This window comes from Thyridium curvatum, assembly GCF_004353045.1.
Source record: "Thyridium curvatum strain D216 chromosome Unknown NODE_71_length_214541_cov_85.463701, whole genome shotgun sequence".
NCBI classification, from domain to species: domain Eukaryota; kingdom Fungi; phylum Ascomycota; class Sordariomycetes; order Thyridiales; family Thyridiaceae; genus Thyridium; species Thyridium curvatum.
The window spans coordinates 41,093-59,779 of NW_022156826.1; the positions used below are offsets into that span (position 1 = coordinate 41,093).

Below are 18,687 nucleotides of genomic sequence, written 5' to 3' on the forward strand. Positions count from 1 at the left end.
CCGAAAAATTATATGTTTAGCCAGTGATTGCCACCACGAAGCTGATATCAACTCCAGCTAATCGACTCCTTCACCTGTCCGCGTTCATCCACGATCCTACAATAGGATCTCGCACTTCCCTTCTGTCTATTCGCCGGCTTGCTTTCAGTGGGAACGAAAGTGCCTAAATTTGCAGGCGACGTTCCTGCCTGGCGTTGTTTTTGTTTCCTTACTCATCCGAAGACGCTGTATTTCAAAGCGCACTCACCTTGATATCATCCTTTCATGACCACAGTGGCAACGCAACCCAGCCCCGCCCCATCACCATTTCCCAACATGCCCGAGGCCATGGCGGCAGAGTCACGGCCTCCAGCACCCTCAAGTCGAGGCGGGCACCGGGGACCGCAGAGAGGGGGCCGATCAAGGCGTGGCCGAGGCAGAGGTCGAGGAGGTGCTGCTCGCACGGCAGAAGAGGCCGGTCGAGCTGCGCCAGCCCCACTGGAACATACTCATGTTCACACTGACAATGCTTCAGTGCAGTCGGCTGACTCTCACCGGGGTAGTCAGACTACAGATCGCTCAAGGGGTGGACGTGGAAGAAGAGGTGGACCGCGGCCAAGGGGTGGGCGAGGAGCACCATCAGTCGAGGTTGCCACTCTCGGCCCCAGAAGAGCTTTTGGAGGCCACTTGACTGCAGACGCGCAACCTGATGCCGTTGAAGGACCGGCATTGAGCGGAGATGCGCCCGTCTTCGTCCCCGGACAGCCGGTGGTATCAAGGCCCACCACTCAGCAAGCACCACCCAAGGTCCCTCATACTAGACGGGCCTCGAAATCTTCAGCACTGGACCTACCAACTCGGATCCATGAGGACATTGACAATGGTCAATACGAATGCGTCATCTGCACTGGCGAGGTTCTGCGGACCTCCCAAATTTGGTCCTGCTCACTATGCTGGACAGTTGCTCATCTACACTGCGTCAAAAAATGGTACAAGAATCAGATGAAAAAGGACGATCAGCCACAGAACCCAGATCAGCCTAAGACATGGAGGTGCCCCGGATGCAACTCTGCTATGGGCGAGAACGAAGAACCGCGAGTGCACCATTGCTGGTGTGGCAAGGAGATCAACGCGAAATCCATCGTGGGCTTACCTCCACATTCATGTGGACAAACCTGCTCCAAGCCTCGATCGACCTGTCCCCACCCATGCCCTCAAGAGTGCCATGCTGGGCCTTGTGAGCCTTGTAAGCTCATGGGTCCGGAGCAGGCATGTTTCTGTGGTAAGAACGCTTCGAGGAAACGGTGCAGTGAGACCGATTACATCAATGGCTGGAGCTGCCACGAGCTCTGTGGCGATCTACTTCCCTGCGGCGAACACACTTGTGTCCAAGAGTGCCACCCCGGACTGTGTGGGACCTGCGCTCTTCCAATGCCTTCCAGGTGTTACTGTGGCAAGGAGCAGAAGGAGCTTCCTTGCGAGCAGCGCGACGAACTGCTCGAGTCTTTCAACTACGGGCAGGTGAAGAAGGGTGAGGAGGAGGGAGAGAGTCAAGCGATCGACGACGAGTGGTTCGACGGTTCCTTCCACTGTGGGTCAGTCTGTGGAAGAAAGTTCGACTGCGGTGTTCATGAGTGCCAGAAGAAATGCCACCCCCAAGACGAGAAGGCAGCTCATTGCACTTTCTCTCCGGATATTGTCTCTCACTGTCCATGCGGTAAGACTGCTTTGACAGAAATCCTCGAGACACCGAGACAGTCCTGCAGAGACCCTATTCCGCATTGCAGCAAGACCTGTGAGAAGGTTCTGCCCTGCGGCCATAGATGTCAAAACGCTTGTCACGATGGCGCTTGCGAGCCCTGCATGCAGACAGTCGATATTCCTTGCCGCTGTGGCCGGACGACGACAGAGGCCATCTGCCACAAGGGTCTAGCTTCGCCCCCTCAGTGCGAGAGAATTTGCCGAGCACAACTCAACTGTGGGCGACACGAGTGTGGTAAGCCCTGTTGCTCTGGTGAGAGACGGGCCACTGAACGACAGGCTGCAAAGCGCAAACGCAATGCAAATACAGCAGTAAACGAGGAGTTCGAGGCAGAACACATCTGTCTACGAACTTGCGGCCGGCTGCTGAAGTGCGGGTATGTTTCTACGCGAGCTTCTTCGCGACCCAGAGCAATCATCAGCTAACATGATTTCTAGAACTCACCGATGCCAAGAGCTGTGCCACAAAGGCCCCTGTGGTAGCTGCAGAGAAGCCATCTTTGACGAGATCGCTTGCTCCTGCGGTAGAACCGTCCTTTACCCTCCTCAGCCTTGCGGAACACGGCCACCGGAGTGTCGATTCGACTGCACCAAGCCTCGAGCTTGTGGACATCCCACGGTGCAGCATAACTGCCACCCAGACGATGTCCCGTGCCCAAAATGCCCCTTCTTGGTAGAGAAGACATGCATCTGTGGCAAACAGAACCTCAAGAACCAGCCCTGCTGGTTCGATGAGGTTCGCTGCGGCCTGCCCTGTGGTAAGACCCTCAAGTGCGGCACGCACAAGTGCATGAAGCTCTGCCACAAGCCGGGCGAGTGCGAGGACGCCGGCATCACGGGCAGCCACTGCACCCAGCCCTGCGGCAAGACGCGCCGCTCCTGCGAGCACGTCTGCACCGACGAGTGCCACGCCCCCTACGCCTGCAAGGAGGACCGCCCCTGCCAGTCCAAGACGTTCGTCACCTGCGACTGCCAGAACCGCAAGCAGGAGGTGCGCTGCCTCGCGAGCCGGACGAACCCCTTCCCGGCGCGCGAGCCGCTCAAGTGCGACGACGAGTGCCTGCGCCTGCAGCGCAACGCGCGCCTCGCGCAGGCGCTCAACATCGACCCGGCCACGCACACGGACGACCACGTGCCCTACTCGGACGCCACGCTCAAGCTGTTCCGCGAGAGCACCGCGTGGGCGCAGGCGCAGGAGCGCGAGTTCCGCGTCTTCGCCGAGGACCGCGGCGAGAGGCGCCTGCGCTTCAGGCCCATGCCCGCCCACCAGCGCGCCTTCCTGCACGCCCTGGCCGAGGACTTTGGGCTCGACAGCGAGAGCCAGGACCCGGAGCCGCACCGCCACGTCGCCGTCTTCAAGACGCCGCGCTTCGTCTCGGCGCCCCGCAAGACGCTCGCCCAGTGCGTCAGCATCCTCAAGGCGCAGGCCCCGCCGCCGGCGACCCCCGCGGCCAAGGCCTCGGCCGTCCAGCCGTACAACGCCTTCTTGCTGTCGGCGCCGCGCTTCGCCCTCACTATCGACGAGGTCGGCGCGGCCCTCGCGCCGCACCTGGCTGGCCCCGGCGGCGCTCCGTCGGGACTGTCCTTCCACACCACTTTCCTGCCGTCGGACGACAAATTCGTCGTCAAGGCCTCGGCGCCCGGCGCCACGGCCGCCAGCGTCGCGCGGTCCGGCCCGGCCCCGACGCCCGCGGGCATCGAGACGAGCCTCACGGCGCTGAAGCCGGCCGTCGCGCGCGCGGTCGCGGCCGACAAGCTTGCGGGCAGCGTGACGCTGTGCGCCGTCGACGACGCGGGCCACGTCGTCCGGCACGAGGGGGACGGGAGCGCGGGCGGGGCGGGGTCGGGATGGAGCGCCGTGGCCGGGCGGGCGGCGGCCAGGCCCCGCGCGGCGCCGGCGACGGGATGGGCTATCAACAGCGGCGGCAAGCTCAAGAGCTCGTTTGTGGCGCTGCGGAAGAAGGCCGAGATGCCGCGCGAGAGCGAGCGGGAGCGCGAGCGGGAGCGTGAGGAGGCCAAGGCCAAGGCGGCGCGGGAGCAGGAGGAGGAGGTCGAGGAGGACTGGGAGGATGCGGCGGAGAAGCTGGAAGATTAGAGAAGAGAAGAGGGTTCGTGGGACGGACGGACGTGGCGCAGGTATGGTTATTGTAAGGGCGAGGGAGGAGAGGAGAGGAGTTTGATCTGGCGGTTCTGCGGAAACGTCGTCGTGATTTGGTCGTGTATGAGTGGGATGAGAGAACCTTGAGGGACAACGGTCGAGGAGAACTTATTGATGATCACCAACATGGGCTACCTAGCTGCTAGTAGCCCCTTTAGTCTCAAGGAATGAAAAAGGCAAACACGGGAGGAACTTGAGATCGTTGGTGATAGTGTGAAATGATCACTTTTTTCAGATACTGTGGATTCTCATGAGAACTGTGCATGAATAGATGTAAAGTCTATTGATCGCAGCCGGACTTTTTTTCAAGGCCGAAGGGAAGAAGTGATATGACAGGGTATCTATGAAATACAGCTTCATAATCAGACGAATAGATAAAAACGTATGTGCAAGTGTGTTTGTTGTTGTATAAGCATAACGGGGCGTCGTAAATCATGCAGGATATACGGGAGAAAATAAAAAAAGGGCCACACATAAAACGCCGACTCTCCATTGTTGGAGGTTCCCAGCTCTATCAAACAAAAAGATCGATCTCCTCGGTCTCTCTCTATCTCTTCACCATCTATTCACCTCTTCTCCTTGGCGGCGGGGTTGTTGTACGCGCAGTCGGCCACAAAGTCTGATATCGCCTCAAAATAGCCCTCCTCGAGGACGCTCGAGTTGTGGTCGCCGCCCGGCAGCGGCTTCCAGATCTTGGACGGGGCGGCGCAGATCTCGTAGAGCTGGCGCATGTGGTGTGGGCTGTCACAAAAGGTGCCTATGTCAGCGTCGAACGACTCAAAAGCCAAGGCCGAACAATGGCTGCAGCGCAAGACGGGACATGCTTTCGGCGTGTGGAGCGGGAGTGAAAGTTTACTCACGGGACGATCTCATCCTGCAGCCCGCTCAGGAACAGGACGGGGACCTTGTTGATGTTGGGCAGCACGGACTCGCTGGGCCAGACCTGGTGGCACAGCAGCGTCAGGTACCTCGCGGGCGGGATGACGCTGGGGATGAGCTTGCGCATGCTGAGGAAGGTGTTCTCGAGGACGAGGCCCATGATGTCCCCGGCCTCCTGGTTGCGCGCGACGAGGCGGACGCTGACGGCGCCGCCGAGGCTCTGGCCGTAGACGACGAGGCGGTGGGCGCGCGTCTCGGCGCGGTCGCGCAGGTAGTCGAGCGCGGTCTGGGCGTCGAGCACCAGGCCCGACTCGTCCGGGGTGCCCGTCGACAGGCCGTAGCCGCGGTACTCGAGCATGAAGACGTTGCAGCCGATGGTGTTGACGAGCATGCGCGCGATGGGCAGGCGGTGGCCGATGTTGCCCGCGTTGCCGTGGAACATGAGCACCGTGATGTTGGCGTTGCGGCCGCCGCGCGGCCCGCGGATGTAAAAGGCCGAGAGCTTCTCGCCGTCGTTGGTCGGGATCACGAGCTCCTCGAAGTCGGTGATGCCGAACTGCGAGGGCCGGGGCACGTCTGTCCGGGCGTTGGCGGGGACGTGGGACGGGTAGATGAGGGCTCTTGAGGGGGGCATGTTAGTGGAACTTGGCCGTATGTGGCATGTGATCCATGGGCGAGGGGGGGCGCTGCGTACTTTTGTTTGAAGTAGAGTAATGATGTGAGGACTGCGGCGAGGCTCTATTGCAGAGGAGCGGTCAGCGGAGGGTCTGTCTTGAAGGACTGCAAGCATGATCATCGGTGGCCCGGCCCGGGTTGGGTAATCTCGAGCTATGCGCGAAGCTGTCCGCGCAAGGCGGTGGCTTGCGATCAGGTGTCGAGGCAGCACAAGGTCCAGGGCGGACCAAATAGCAGAACATACCGTCGAGACTATGGCAGGCAGCCGCATGTAGCTGGCGATGCTGCTGAGGAGCGAGACACTCTGCTCCAGATAGCTGCTGCTGTTGGTGGATGATGCCGAGGAGGGAGTCATGGCGGGCGAAGGAAGGGGAGGACAACCCGGGAGTTAACTGGCAGCTATAGCGTGTCACGGGGGTCGGAGGACAAGAGACAGCTGTTTCCGCGTCCGGGGAAGGACAAGGCAAGCTGGCTGGCTGCAAGCTGACTTGTTTGTGCTGCTTGTGTTTCTGCAAAAAGCTCTGTGCGGGTTGGTGGGCTGTTTCGAGATTCGGGATGTTGGGGTTGACTGCGGAGCACTTTCTGTGATGGGTCTCTGCACACCGACCGACCGCTCACCCGACCCGTGCACGCCGTGGACCCAAGGATGGAATAAAATTGGGGGGCTTCAGGGGACAGACCGCCTCGCACAGTGGAGAACTCGAGACAGCGGGCCACCTAATCGGTCGGTGTGCGTGCTAACTGTGCTAACTGATAGGTAGAGCCCGAGAGAGTTGAGGGCTGTCTCCAAGCGGCTACACCCGTGCACTCGACCATTCCCGTGCCGAGAGTTAGGTCATCATGATTGAGCTCATGGGCTTGGACTCTTTATCTGGACCGACTCAAGGCCAAGTGTCGGCTGGTGCTGAATTCTTTACTACCTACAAGTACTTTCCTTCGTATCGCGTCTCTTACAATTGTGCAAACACGACTGGCTCCGACAGCCTAAAGGCATCCAATATCAGAGATCAGACAGTGGCGACTAGTAGAAGGTCGAGCCATCGAGCGCCTTTTCAGGCGGACCTAGATGATGTACAGGTAATCCCGCAAGTCGCCACGAGTTCACAGTTCGCCAATCCCTCAGATGACCTGCTTGACCCCAAAGTGGTGTGCTGGGACATCATGTCTTCTGATCTTGCAGGAAGCCCGGACTACCTCGCTTATCATGACCCTGCTAGTGAGCGAGCTTGGAAAGCTCCCAGGTCAGCCGGCCGGCTTCCGAGAGGCGGGCCACGGGTTCGACCTTTTGAGACCCGTCAGACAGGTTCAGCAGGGGAGCCCATGCCATGGTCCGGCCTCTCTCGCTCATCCTCTTTTGCAGAAGCGGGTGTGAGCTGCCTGCGTCGCTATCTTCTCTACCCACAGCCTAATGACATACATGCTGCGTATTGACTGACGCGCCGGCCCCAAACGCGTGGAAGAAGAGCTGGCTCATTACAGGCTGGAGGGGAGCGGGAAGATCATTGGTGCTTCATGGGTGATGGCAATCTCCCGGCGACGAGCTAATGTGTCTTCTTTGGGCAATGTGTACACACCATCACGGGCCACACTCGTCCATATTATGCATCTAGACGCGCGCCACCTCAAATGGCCGCTTCATAGGTGCCGGCCTGGGACTGTGTGAGTTCGTACCTTGCAGCTCTTCATCTTTCCGTACCTGCTTTGTACGGAGTAGGTAGTCGAGATATTACCACATTCCATGGCGGACATGAAAACCCTGGGTGTAGGTACGGAGTAAGTAGCCAACATGGTTGCCACAAGCTCCTCTTCGTGTGATATGTTCAGGAGACCGACAGTCTGAAACAAGTGACCACCCCGACCTCCCAGACTGGGACGAGGGTGTGTGGGCATCCCCGACGGTCTTCTAGTCGCTTTCGAGACGTTGGCGAACCCATGACCGATATGTAAAGGTGTTATCAAGAGCTATCGCATGTTGATTACCCAGAGGGGTTCCAGGAATGCGCCGATATCGACTTGGACTAGGTTGGTAGGCTGGACTGTCTTCCATGAAATACGAAGAGGCCCCGTGGCCCATAGCATGAACTTGAGACCTGCCGGTTCTGCGCCGGTCGGACTTTGCTTGCCTGTTGGAGTGTGTCCTTTGCGCTGATCCGATCTCATGAGAATAGATCGAGTCGAGGCCAGTGGCGCCGTTTTCTAAGTATATATCCTGGCTCTTGGCCATCCACCATGAGAATGGCATCGTCCACTCACCGCTGGGCCTTTTGAGGCCGCTTCCCCAGACTGTCCGTGTTGTGTGAATGGCCAGTGTAGCTGGTGGGTTCCCGGATCGCCGGAGAATGGCGCGAACAGGATCGTTACGTGGTGCATCATTGATGCTGTGTAAGTGGTGGCTAAACCCACTCCCTGTAGTCCAGATAGATTCATGGCATTGGCTTCTGTTCTTTCTTTAAATTAATCCAAACACCCTCCCAAACCAATCATGGACGCGTATCAGGCGGGTTTGAGATGTCTCCCCCCCCTCCCGCGCAAAGCGTGTCGAGCCGGAGGGGGGAGGGCAGGAAGGGAAGTGAACGGGAAGAAGCAATGCTGCCATTCCATCCGTCAACCCAAATTCGTGGGTTCGTGGGAGGTAGGGACCATCTCCTCTGCTTCTTCCAACAGGCGGCCGACCATTCATTCGCGTACCTGAGAATCATGGATCTCTCTGCTCGGGGGCTGGTCAAGGATGGTGCAGTAGTGCGATGGCCACCGTTCCCACCGGGCAACAGTTGTCGAAGCTGTTGACCCGTCCAGAAGTGCCTGCAGTCCGGCAGTGTCCACTCAGGTGCAGCGTTTGAGGCCCAACTTGTCCGTCTGGCAGTCTGTCATGCATCTCTGGTTCGCCTCGTCTGTTTGGCTGCCGGTGTTTTTTCTCGTCGTGCATGTTTACTTGGCTTATTTTGACTGACGCTCTCTCCACTCGGTCCACTCGGCTCTCCATCCTCATGCACAGCAGCGAACGACGACCAGAGCAAGGGGAGACAGGAGAGAAGGAAGAAGAGGAATTTTTACAAGTTTTACAATACTTCTGCCCTGTGCCGGAACGACACTCTCCCTCGCACGTACGCGCCACTCCGGTCTCTCACACAATCCTGAAGCAGACAAGATCGATCTTCTGCCTTCCCCACAAGCTGTCTCCATTTCCATTTCCATCTCTTCCTCGCCTGGCCTCATCGTCGTCCTCTCCCTCGCGCCCAACCCGACAAGGATCATCCCAAGCCACCCACTAGGAAAAGAAACCCGTCCAGGGGTTGGCTTCCCTTACCGGCACGCACCGCAGAGCACAACAGCACCAACGTGCACAGTGCACACACAGCCCCTCTGCCGCCGCCCTCTCGCGCGCTCTCTCTCTCGAATGGCATTGCCTTCTTCTCCCTCTAACTATCACGCACCATTCGACGAGCTGAGCGCCCCTCTGTGAGCCCTCGGAGCCCTTGGATTCTTCGCCTCTACCCACATTTTGCACACCAGAGACCGATAGTCAGGAACGGACCCGACAAGTACAAGTAGTTATTGACGACCTCTTTACGGCTTTATGCGCTTCTGCCCAGTCTATCGACACGCCCTCCGCGACTGTCTGAGACTAGCTCCCGTCCTCCTGTTTCTCGTTTCTCTCTTGAAATTTTTCATCGCGCTCTTCGTCCACCACGAACGCTCTTTGCGCCATCTGCCCTCATCCCTTCAGGTCGCCATCTCGCATTCCAGCTGCTTGTTCCTGCAAGATCAGACGCCAATCCCGTCCACTCCGTCCAGTCAGCACCCACTTTCCCGCTGCCGACTGGCTGCAGGCAAAGAATTTTAAGAGGCGAACATTCGCGAAGCATCACGGCCAGCCAGTTGAAAATCAACAAAACAGCACTTGCATCGTGCTTCTCTCGCGACAACACACCATTTCCCAGCCTGTGTACACACACACACACATACCCGCCTCAGCCATGGTGTCTTTCTCGTGCGAGGTACGTATCCTGAACACTTCTACTTTCCTGTCTGTGTACTTTGCACAGTCATAATATTGGCCCCCTCATTCCATAGATCCATCTGCCCCCCAAGAGCACCCCCCCTGTCTCTCTCTTACTCTTCCTCCCTGGGTGCTCGTCTCTTTTTGGCACTCTTCGGCCCCTGTTCATGTTTCGAACCTTGCGTCCCATATTCTGTTCCTCTCTCCCCCTCTCTACACCCACCCCTCCTGACCCCCGGGATGCTCCCAATTTAAGACCTGACATCACACACCATGTCCTGATACACACCACCACGATCATCCTCCAACACCCTTTTCTTAGACCCCCCTCGCCCCTTCTGACCAGTCCCCTACCTACTTCATACCCTCTGTCCCGTGTCCTCCTCTTCCTTCCACAGCTTATCTATCTTGTTCCAACCATACTGCTTCTTACACGCTCGCTCTCTGAATCCTTTTGCTTCCTTTCTTTGGTCAATCCATCCGTGTTGCGCCTCGCGAGCTGCCTCATACTGACCACTCCACCACCACTTACAGGCGTGCGGCGACGTCTTGACCAAGAAGAAGCTCGACCCGCACAGAAACCGCTGCCGGGGTGCCACTTATACGTGCATCGATTGCATGGTACACTTTCCTGGCACGCAGTATCGCTCGCATACGGTATGTGTGACTGACCGCATTGATTACACGGGCCTTGTGCTTGTGTGCCCTGCTGCGCCAGCGAGCCTGCTAACACTGCCGTCACAGAGCTGTATGACCGAAGAACAAAAGTACCACGGTGCTCTATACAAGAACAAGAAAGTCAAGCCCAACCCGACGACCCCAGAAGCGCCAAAAGCCACAATGGCGACCATGACCCATTTAGCATACGTTGAAGACGCCCCGGAAGACTACATGGACTACCAGATCGATGATGACGGCAAGACGGTAGCATCCGCATTACCGCATGCGCCCACGCCTCCGCCTGCCGACGATGCCAAGGTCGACGTCTTTGACTTTCTCGTCGCAGGAGCAACGCCGAATGCCTCCAACCTGAAGCTCCCTCAGGACGATGCTCTCAAGGAGGGCGACAGCACGTCACTCGTCCGGTACGACTACGAGGCCAACACCTACGTCGACCCTACTGGCTACGAGGCCGACGACAAAAAGTCCATGGTTCAGTACGGCACCGGCCCGGTGCCTGTTCACACTCCCGCAAACAAGAGCGAGCGAAGGAAAGCAAAGGAAGGAGCCAAGGATGCCAACAAGGACAAGAAGCGCAAGCGCCTGCACGTCGACGTGCCCATGGACGAGCCTCCAGTCCTGCACTCGGGCCTCACTGGCGGCCTGAACCGCCTCATGAGCCGACCCTCTGTCTTCCCCCCGTCGCCCGAATACTCGGCCGACGCTGCCGAGACGCCGGCCAGCCCGCTCAAGAAGTCCAAATCGAAGCACTCGAAGCATCGCGGAGAAGGCATTGGCAACAACCTCATGTCCATGCTCACATCCAAGCCCAAGAAGAAGAAGTCGTCTTCGTCAAAGAAGCACCGCGAGCACCGAGAACACCGCCACAAGTCGGACGGCGAGAAGGGCCCCAAGCTGATCGAGTACCGGCCCGGCTCCAAGGACAGCAAGAGCGGAGACGCCAGCCAGATGGTCGTCTACAAGCCGCGCGCGGATCTGCTGCTCAGCCTGGTCAACAAGGGCCCCGACAGCGAGCGAGGCTGCAGCATGAACAAGGCGCTCAAGCGGTTCCACCGCGAGAGGAGCGCGTCGGGCAACAGCCTCGGCAAGCCGATGGAGGAGAAGGAGCTGTGGAGGTCATTACGCCTGCGCAAGAACGACCGCGGCGAGATTGTCCTCTTCTCCATCTGAGCATACCATTTGTTGCATTGGGGTTTCTGTTTTTTTTATAATTCGGCGTCGATATTCACGGAGTTCTTGATTGCTTGCGTGTGATATTGTTCACGGCATGGGTGGGAAACTATGATACCTCGAAGGGAAAAGACGATGGGGAATGCATACAAATTTGCATCTCCTACAAATGGGAGGACATCACACAATCGGAAGGATCGGACATATATCATCATCATACGGGCCACTGTTCTTGCATACGGCCCGCCGGGGGACATTTCAAACTCTTCTTCAGCTCCTGGACAGGAGCTTTGTTCATTTGTGGCGGCGTGTTGGCACTCTGCTCCCGGCTGGCTGGTCTCGGCGCTGCGGAGCAGACGGGGCCTATGGCCACGGGACTTGATACTGGTTGTGCACGTCGGTAACCTTGATTTCGGTTTGCGCGCGCGCTGATATATCATAATACAATGCCATGTCAGTCTTGGCGTATGTAACTCGATCTATCTCTAGACGTATGGAAAATTGAGGCGGACTGTGTTTCTTGACCAGGTCTGGTCTGCATGCCATATAACTAATTTGACGTCTCGGCTCGTTCGAGAGCTGCTCCTGCTCCTACCTCCTTTCATTGACATTCCCGCGCCCGCTATGCCAAACCCCACGATAAATCATACAACATCATGGACATGGGTTTTACCTCCCTCTAAAGGAAAAAAATCCATTTCCAATAATAACCAACACACAAACCATCAATCAATGGCAAAGCTACAGGATAAGCCCATAATCACAACGGTTCCTTTCCTTTCCTTTCCTTTCTTTTCGTTTCACCCGGCCGCCCTCAGCGGCAGTATGTGCTGCACCAGCGCCTCGCGCCGGCACAGCGGGCACTCGGGCTTCTCGCGCACCCAGTCGCCGATGCAGACCCAGCAGAAGACGTGGCCGCACTGCGTGGCGGCCGGGTCGCGCAGGGGCTCGAGGCACAGCGTGCACTTGCGCTGCGACGAGCCCTTGACCCAGCGCATCACGGCGGCGGAGGCGAGGTCGTAGCGCGCGCGGCCGCCGGGCGGCACGGGCGTGTGCGTGACGGCCGCGACGTCGAGCCTGCTCGTGCTGCCCGACTGTTGTGCGGTGGCGTTGTCGAGCAGCAGGTCGTTGTTGGAGAGGTACGAGTGCTCGTGGTCGAGGGAGACCTCGACGGGCCGCCTGTCGCGGGAGAGGCGCTCGCGCACGGCGGCCTCGACCTCGGCGACGCGCTCTGACGACGAGGACGAGGACGGGTCGGAGGAGGAGGCGGCGACGGCGCGGACGTGCATGTAGGCCTGCACGGCGAGCTGGAAGACGAGCAGCACGCCGAGGACCTCGTAGCCGGCGCGGCCGCCGGCCTCGGGGTCGACGCGGCGGGTGAAGACGTAGCGCAGGCCCGTGGCGCGCTTGGCGAGGGAGTAGTAGGCGCCCGAGAAGTAGAAGACGGCGAGGGCGACGGCGTGGAAGGGCGCGCCCGAGGTCAGGGTCGAGAGGTGGGCGGCGAGGTAGCGCGCCGCGCGGTACGTCGGGCTCGCGGATTTCCCCCTCCGGGCGAGGTCGGCGAGCCGGCCCTCGAGGGCGGCGCGGAGGCGGGCGCGGAGGGACGGGAGGAGCCGGCCTGCGAGGTGGGGGAGGAGGACGGCGGAGGCGATGTAGGAGGCGCGGCGGGCGAGGGAGGGCAGGACGGGCCCGCTGTTTGCTGAGGGGGAGGAGGAGGAGCGGGCGTCGTGGACCTGGACTAGGTCGCAGTACTCCTCGCCGAGGGTGCGGTTGCCGAGCAGCGTCGTCAGGCAGAGGTAGAGGGCGTCGGCGGCGGTGCGGGTCTCGGGGGCCCAGGCGTGCGCGGAGCGGGCGCCGAGGAGGCGCCGGTGGAGATCGGCGAGGGTGTTGGTCAGCACGCCCGTGAAGTAGGCGTCCTTTTGGTGGGCGCGGATGATGTCGGGCGCCGCGGCGAAGGGGTAGGGCGATGATGAGGACTGCTCGGGGTGGGGGACTGAAGAGGAGGAGGGAGCGGAGGAGGAGGATGAGGAGGATGGTGAGGCTTGGGATGTCATGATGACGGCGATTGTGGTTGTGTCGGAGGGTGTGTTTCCATGTCGCAGATGAATGTGTTGGTGTTGAGGTTCGCTGAGAGCAGTCTAGAGGCAGTGCAAGTGTGGCGCTGGTGTTGAGTCGCAGGAATTCGTGAGTCGCAGATGTGAAATGTTGAAGAGTTGTGGTTTAGGTACAGCCTGGTCGGCAGTGGATGTGGTGGTGGGAGTGCAGCACTAGCGAATTGCCTCGGCTGAGAATGTGACGGCAGCAGCACGGATGGAATTGATGGTCCAGCCTTACGGCATCTCGCCCAAAGAGCGAGCCTGATGTACCCATATTTTTAGACGGCCCAGGGGACCCATCGATCTGGGATGTACCGTTACGGGTACATACTGCACTGTAAAAGAGATACTCCGTACGGAAAGGGGGGTGGTGTGGGCCTTGGAATTGCTGACGTCGAGTGGTGCCCCTAAAATTCTAGTGGCAGTTTAATTGAACTGGAGGCGCGTCCAAGACAAGAAGAAGACAAGGGAGGCACCTTTTTTACGAAAAAGGGAACACGAGTTCACAACGCATCTTGCCTTTGAAACCTCCACGACCTCAACCGATACCACTACCACCACACAACACAGCAGGACCAACTACAGTCGCTCGTTCCCTACTCCCTTTCTCTTCTCTCCTCTTTATTCTCCTCGATGGCTCGACGCCACGAGTCTTTGGCTGCTCGCGTAGTTGCATAACACTTACTCCCTTCTCCATCATGGACGGCGATCCGGCGGTCGAGTCGCAGCTCGACTCTTTCAGCTTGACCTTTCCCCTGCCGTACAGGGTCGCCTTTATCATAATCCTCGGTATGCCTGATACGCTTCTATGTTGGCTTGGGCCTTGAAGAAGGAACCCCGGAACTAACAGATGCCATCCTCTAGCTGTCTGGGGATGGGGAGTCAACCTCCACTACCTCTATCTTCTCAACATCGACGTCCCCTCCCTCATCCGATACCCGGGGCGCTCCTCGCCCACCCACGCACCCCACCACCTCTCAACCTACCGGCTGGCCACCGTCCTCTCCATCAGCTTCGCCCTCTCCATCACCGCCTTCTGGATCCTCTCCCACCGCGATCCCGAGCTAGTCATCTACTATGACTGGCTGCCCATGAGCTACCTCGTCGTCCTCGCCGCCCTCTTCGTCATCCCCTTCCGCAGCCTCTCCCTCTCCCACTCGGGCCGCGGGCGCCTCCTCGCCACCCTCCGCCGCGTGAGCGTCGGCGGGCTCGCCGAGGCCCACAACGGCAAGTTTGGCGACATCCTGCTCGCCGATGTGCTGACCAGCTACTCCAAGATCCTGGCCGACCTCTTCGTCTGCGCCTGCATGTTCTTCTCCCGCGGCGGCTCGGCCACGGAGCGGCCCGACCGCGACTGCGGCGGCAGCGTCGTCGTGCCCCTCATCATGGCCGTGCCTTTCCTCATCCGCTTCCGCCAGTGCTGCATCGAGTACGTGCGCGTCCGCCGCGCCCCCTTCAAGGAGAGCGCCGGCTGGGGAGGGCAGCACCTCGCCAACGCCGCCAAGTACGCCAGCTCCTTCCCCGTGCTGCTGTTCAGCGCCCTGCTGCGCGCCGCCGAGAGCTCGTCGTCGTCGTCCGCCGGCGCCGGCGCCGACAAGAGCCCCGCCACGGCCGCACACAGCCCGGGCCTGTACCGCGCGTGGCTGCTGGCCGTCGCCGTCAACTCGCTGTACAGCTTCTACTGGGACGTGGCCAAGGACTGGGACCTGACGCTGTTCTCGGCCCGCGAGCGCAACTCGTCCGAGCACCCCTTCGGCCTGCGCTCGCCGCTGTACATCCAGCCCGCGCCGCTCGTCTACTACGCCGTCATCGCGCTCGACCTCGTGCTGCGGTGCACGTGGGTCATCAAGCTCAGCCCCCGGCTCGACCACGTCTCCGGGTTCGAGAGCTCCATCTTCCTCCTGCAGGCGCTCGAGGTCGTCCGGCGCTGGATCTGGATCTTCTTCCGCGTCGAGACTGAATGGGTTAGGAACACCAACACCGGGCTTGGCGTCGAGGACATCCTCATGGGGGACTACTCGCCCAAGTATGAGGATGCCGAGGACTAATCTGCTTTTTTTGTCTTCATTGTAGTGCAGGACTCCAACCGTCGGACGGAAGCCTATCATGCTAGGTCATTTGTAATTTGGTAAAGACGATATCTGTAAGATACCACCACGGCGGGCGGGGGGGACGCAGAGAGGTCTTTCGAACATGGGGGGTACACATATAAAACGGCGAACTACGGCGGCGAGACGGTGTTGGGTTTGGGGCTGCCCACGGCAACGAAATTATATCATATAGAGAGGTCATGACTTCATGCTTTTTTTTAAAAAAAAAAAACCCACAAATCTAATATACAATTCCATCAACTTTTGTGTATCAAACCAGTCCCTTGTTGTCTCAAACCCCCAAGTCCTTTGGAACGTTGCTCTCTAGCCACGCGCCGAATTACGATTGTATAGATAGATACCTCTGACAAAAAAACCCAGCAGTGGGTAAAAAGCAACTCTTTCTAGTGTGCAAGCGTTATGCATCGATGCTCATGCTTTTCGCTAATGCAGTAAGTACCACACGCGTGAGCGCGAGGCGTGTGTGTGTATAGGAGAGTAGTAAGACGGAGGAGTCTAACATTAAACGCGCCTGTATGTATGTGAAGATGGGGTCGTCAAGATAGGAGGGAGCTTTCCAAGCTCTTCCTCGAGCTACCTCAGCCAGGCGAAGGAGGGCCGGTACGTGCTGACGGGCTGCTTGAGCTTGTTGAGGCAGTAGGCCTGGTGGTTGCGCGTCCAGCGGCCGTCGCACTCGCAGCGGCAGCCGCTGCCGCCCTCGATCTCCTCGAAGTACGAGTCGCTGCCCAGCAGCTTCGAGTCCGGCAGCTGGCGGCCGGGCGCGTTGGCGGGGCACTGGAAGAACTTGTCGTGGCGGTAGCCCACGTCCTCGAAGTGGTGCACCTTGGTCGGGTCGACGAGCATGGCCACGGCCAGGGAGTGGATGGGGGCGTCTCCCCACTGTTTTCCACAGGTTGTCAGCCAAATGATACATTGCTAGCTTGAGGATGGGTAGATGCTAGAAAGAGACATACCCGCTCGTAGTAGAAGCCGCCCTTCTTGTCCAGGTACTCAAACAGGTCCTGGTACTCCTTGCTGCGGAAGAACTCCATCTTGGCGATCTCAAAGTTGCTCCAGTAATGGCACCGGCTCCACGTGTCGCCAAAGCGGTCGTGGTCGCGGTTCGGCGCGGCGAAGAGCCGGCGGAGCGGGAAGGGCACCCACGAGGGCCGCATCATGGCGCGCCACAGGTTGTTGGTCGGGATGCGGTGGCTCTCCTTCCAGTCGTTCATCTCCATGAACAGGCTCGGGCACGACTCGGTGACCTCCCAGAGGGCCTGGGCGTAGCCGTAGATCTTGCCGCGCTTGCGCATCTCGACAAAGGGGTCGTAGGTGATGGCGCACATGAAGTCGACGTCGGGCTCGAGGCGCCAGTACCACTCGAACTCCTTCAGTGCCGGCAGCGTGTAGAAGTGGCCCGAGTAGAAGCGGCACATGTGGTGGTACCCCTCGAGGCCGCCGTACGCGATGCCCCTCTCCCCTTGGTCCTTGATGGAGGCCTTGGCCTTGTCGACGTCGATCCAGGGCGGGAAGCTCCACACGTCCTGGGGGATGACCTCGAAGCGCGCCTCGCCGCTCACGGTGGCGTTGAGCTCGTCGATGAAGCGCTGGTCCCACTCCTCGTCGTTGAAGAAGACGATGGGGTAGTGGTACCAGCGGTTGAAGTGGCGCTCGATCGACTCGACCGAGTGCTTGGCCTGCTCGAGCTCCTTGTTGCGCGTGAGCATGACGAGCGCGGCCTTCTCGCGCGGCTGCGACGTGTCGGGCTCGCGGCAGCCCGTCTCGAAGGGTCCGTCGACGTCCTTGGGGTCCGGCAGCGGCACCGTCCACTTTGTGCGGTGGATGAGCATCTCGACGACGAAGGGGAAGAGCAGCGTCAGCACGACGAATATGGGGAAGGCGCGCCGCCTGACGGCGCGGGAGAGGCGTCGGAGCGCCATGATTGCGTGCGTGCGTCTTGTCGCCGTCTGTCGGTCGTCGTCGTCGTCGTCGTCGCAAGGGAGGGAGGAGGAGGAGGAGGAGGAGGGAATTCGGGTCTGGCGGGTTTCCCCCTTGATGGTCTTCTCACCACTGTCGCTGCATGTGGGTTATGCCTTCGTTCAATCGCACAAAGTAAAACGTGCGCAACACATAAACACGCTCAAATTTGAGAATTAGAAAGAAAGGATGAGCGAACGAGGTCTTGAATGACATTCAAGAAGCAAGATCCATCTTGGGAGAATGCCCGGTCCCGTCGCTGGAGCAGCCAAGCAAGCCAGCTTACTTTTAAAGTACTTCCTCGCGGTTGGACAGCCGGGGGTTGGATTTGATGCTAGCAGGCCGGGCGGCGTTTTACAGCGAGTCAAATAGGGTCGTGGGGCTGCCGCGCCGATCTCTTACTGCGTTAGCCTCCTTTGACAGAAGGTAATTCTAGCGGACCGCCTGCACAACAGGCGAAGAGCCGCGCCTCAGCCCACCCGTGGACGTTTTCTGCAGGGGGGAGGCATAGCACCAACACCGGGGGCTAATTTTACGCCGGTGCTGGTCTCACTCGCAACCTTGTTCCAGGCAGCGGTTTAAGGCGCGCCTCTCATTCGCCAACTCTGGCACTTTTGTCTTTCGCTCCACCATACCGGATCTGATGGCATAGCACTGCCTTATTCCGACGACTCCGGACAAGAAGACGTGAGGAATCTTGCCAATGCGGGACACTTACTGACCTGGATCCTACCCCCCCTTAATACGAATACCGCAAGACCTCGTGTGACGCGTGGCCCTCTATCATGATAGGACCAAGGCGCTTGGCTGCTGGTGCGGGACCAAACATCAGGTCATCAAGAGTCAAAATGAGAAGAAGGCTCCCGTCCCTCTCTGATTCTTCTTCTAGCTTCCCTGATTGTGTCATCGAGCATTGTTTGTCTCTCTCCATTTCGATCCCATGGGAAACTTGAGTTGGTGTTCACTCGATGCATATGAGCAGCACTGTCCAACCGACCACATCCTTCCAAGTAGGGACTCAAACTTTCCCGATTCAGCCACGGTATCATTCTGTGTTCACAGCAAATGGCTTGTCTCGCTTCGTCATGCCCATTAAGATCCATGGTGGCCGACAATCAGAGGGTTTCTGTCTGTTGTTTCGTAGTACGAAGCAGCCTCGTGACACACATACGTCCATCCCCTTATGTACTCACGTTGAATCACCGACCAAAGAAGTTCTTT

The 18,687-nt window shown here is 59.0% G+C and overlaps 6 protein-coding genes across 6 annotated transcripts; 3 read left to right on the plus strand and 3 right to left on the minus strand.

The window, feature by feature from the left end:
- Positions 1-315: 315 nt before the first annotated feature.
- E0L32_009604 (uncharacterized protein) lies at positions 316-3,835 on the plus strand (the record flags this gene model as incomplete). The annotated part of the gene is made up of 2 exons (XM_031144587.1): positions 316-2,117; positions 2,179-3,835. The coding sequence occupies 2 exons, from the start codon at positions 316-318 to the stop codon at positions 3,833-3,835; spliced, it is 3,459 nt and encodes a 1,152-aa protein (XP_030990611.1).
- A 629-nt stretch (positions 3,836-4,464) lies between these two features.
- On the minus strand, positions 4,465-5,411 carry E0L32_009605 (uncharacterized protein; the record flags this gene model as incomplete). Its single annotated transcript, XM_031144589.1, has 2 exons — positions 4,465-4,639; positions 4,759-5,411. The coding sequence occupies 2 exons, from the start codon at positions 5,409-5,411 to the stop codon at positions 4,465-4,467; spliced, it is 828 nt and encodes a 275-aa protein (XP_030990612.1).
- A 4,018-nt stretch (positions 5,412-9,429) lies between these two features.
- On the plus strand, positions 9,430-11,303 carry E0L32_009606 (uncharacterized protein; the record flags this gene model as incomplete). Its single annotated transcript, XM_031144590.1, has 3 exons — positions 9,430-9,450; positions 9,987-10,109; positions 10,197-11,303. 3 exons carry the CDS (start codon positions 9,430-9,432, stop codon positions 11,301-11,303), a joined length of 1,251 nt encoding a protein of 416 aa, XP_030990613.1.
- An 800-nt stretch (positions 11,304-12,103) lies between these two features.
- Positions 12,104-13,357, minus strand: E0L32_009607 (uncharacterized protein; the record flags this gene model as incomplete). Its single annotated transcript, XM_031144591.1, has 1 exon — positions 12,104-13,357. The coding sequence occupies one exon, from the start codon at positions 13,355-13,357 to the stop codon at positions 12,104-12,106; it is 1,254 nt and encodes a 417-aa protein (XP_030990614.1).
- Positions 13,358-14,097: 740 nt separating this feature from the next.
- Positions 14,098-15,447, plus strand: E0L32_009608 (uncharacterized protein; the record flags this gene model as incomplete). Its single annotated transcript, XM_031144592.1, has 2 exons — positions 14,098-14,188; positions 14,264-15,447. The coding sequence occupies 2 exons, from the start codon at positions 14,098-14,100 to the stop codon at positions 15,445-15,447; spliced, it is 1,275 nt and encodes a 424-aa protein (XP_030990615.1).
- Positions 15,448-16,083: 636 nt separating this feature from the next.
- On the minus strand, positions 16,084-17,429 carry E0L32_009609 (uncharacterized protein; the record flags this gene model as incomplete). The annotated part of the gene is made up of 2 exons (XM_031144593.1): positions 16,084-16,389; positions 16,464-17,429. 2 exons carry the CDS (start codon positions 17,427-17,429, stop codon positions 16,084-16,086), a joined length of 1,272 nt encoding a protein of 423 aa, XP_030990616.1.
- Positions 17,430-18,687: the final 1,258 nt, after the last annotated feature.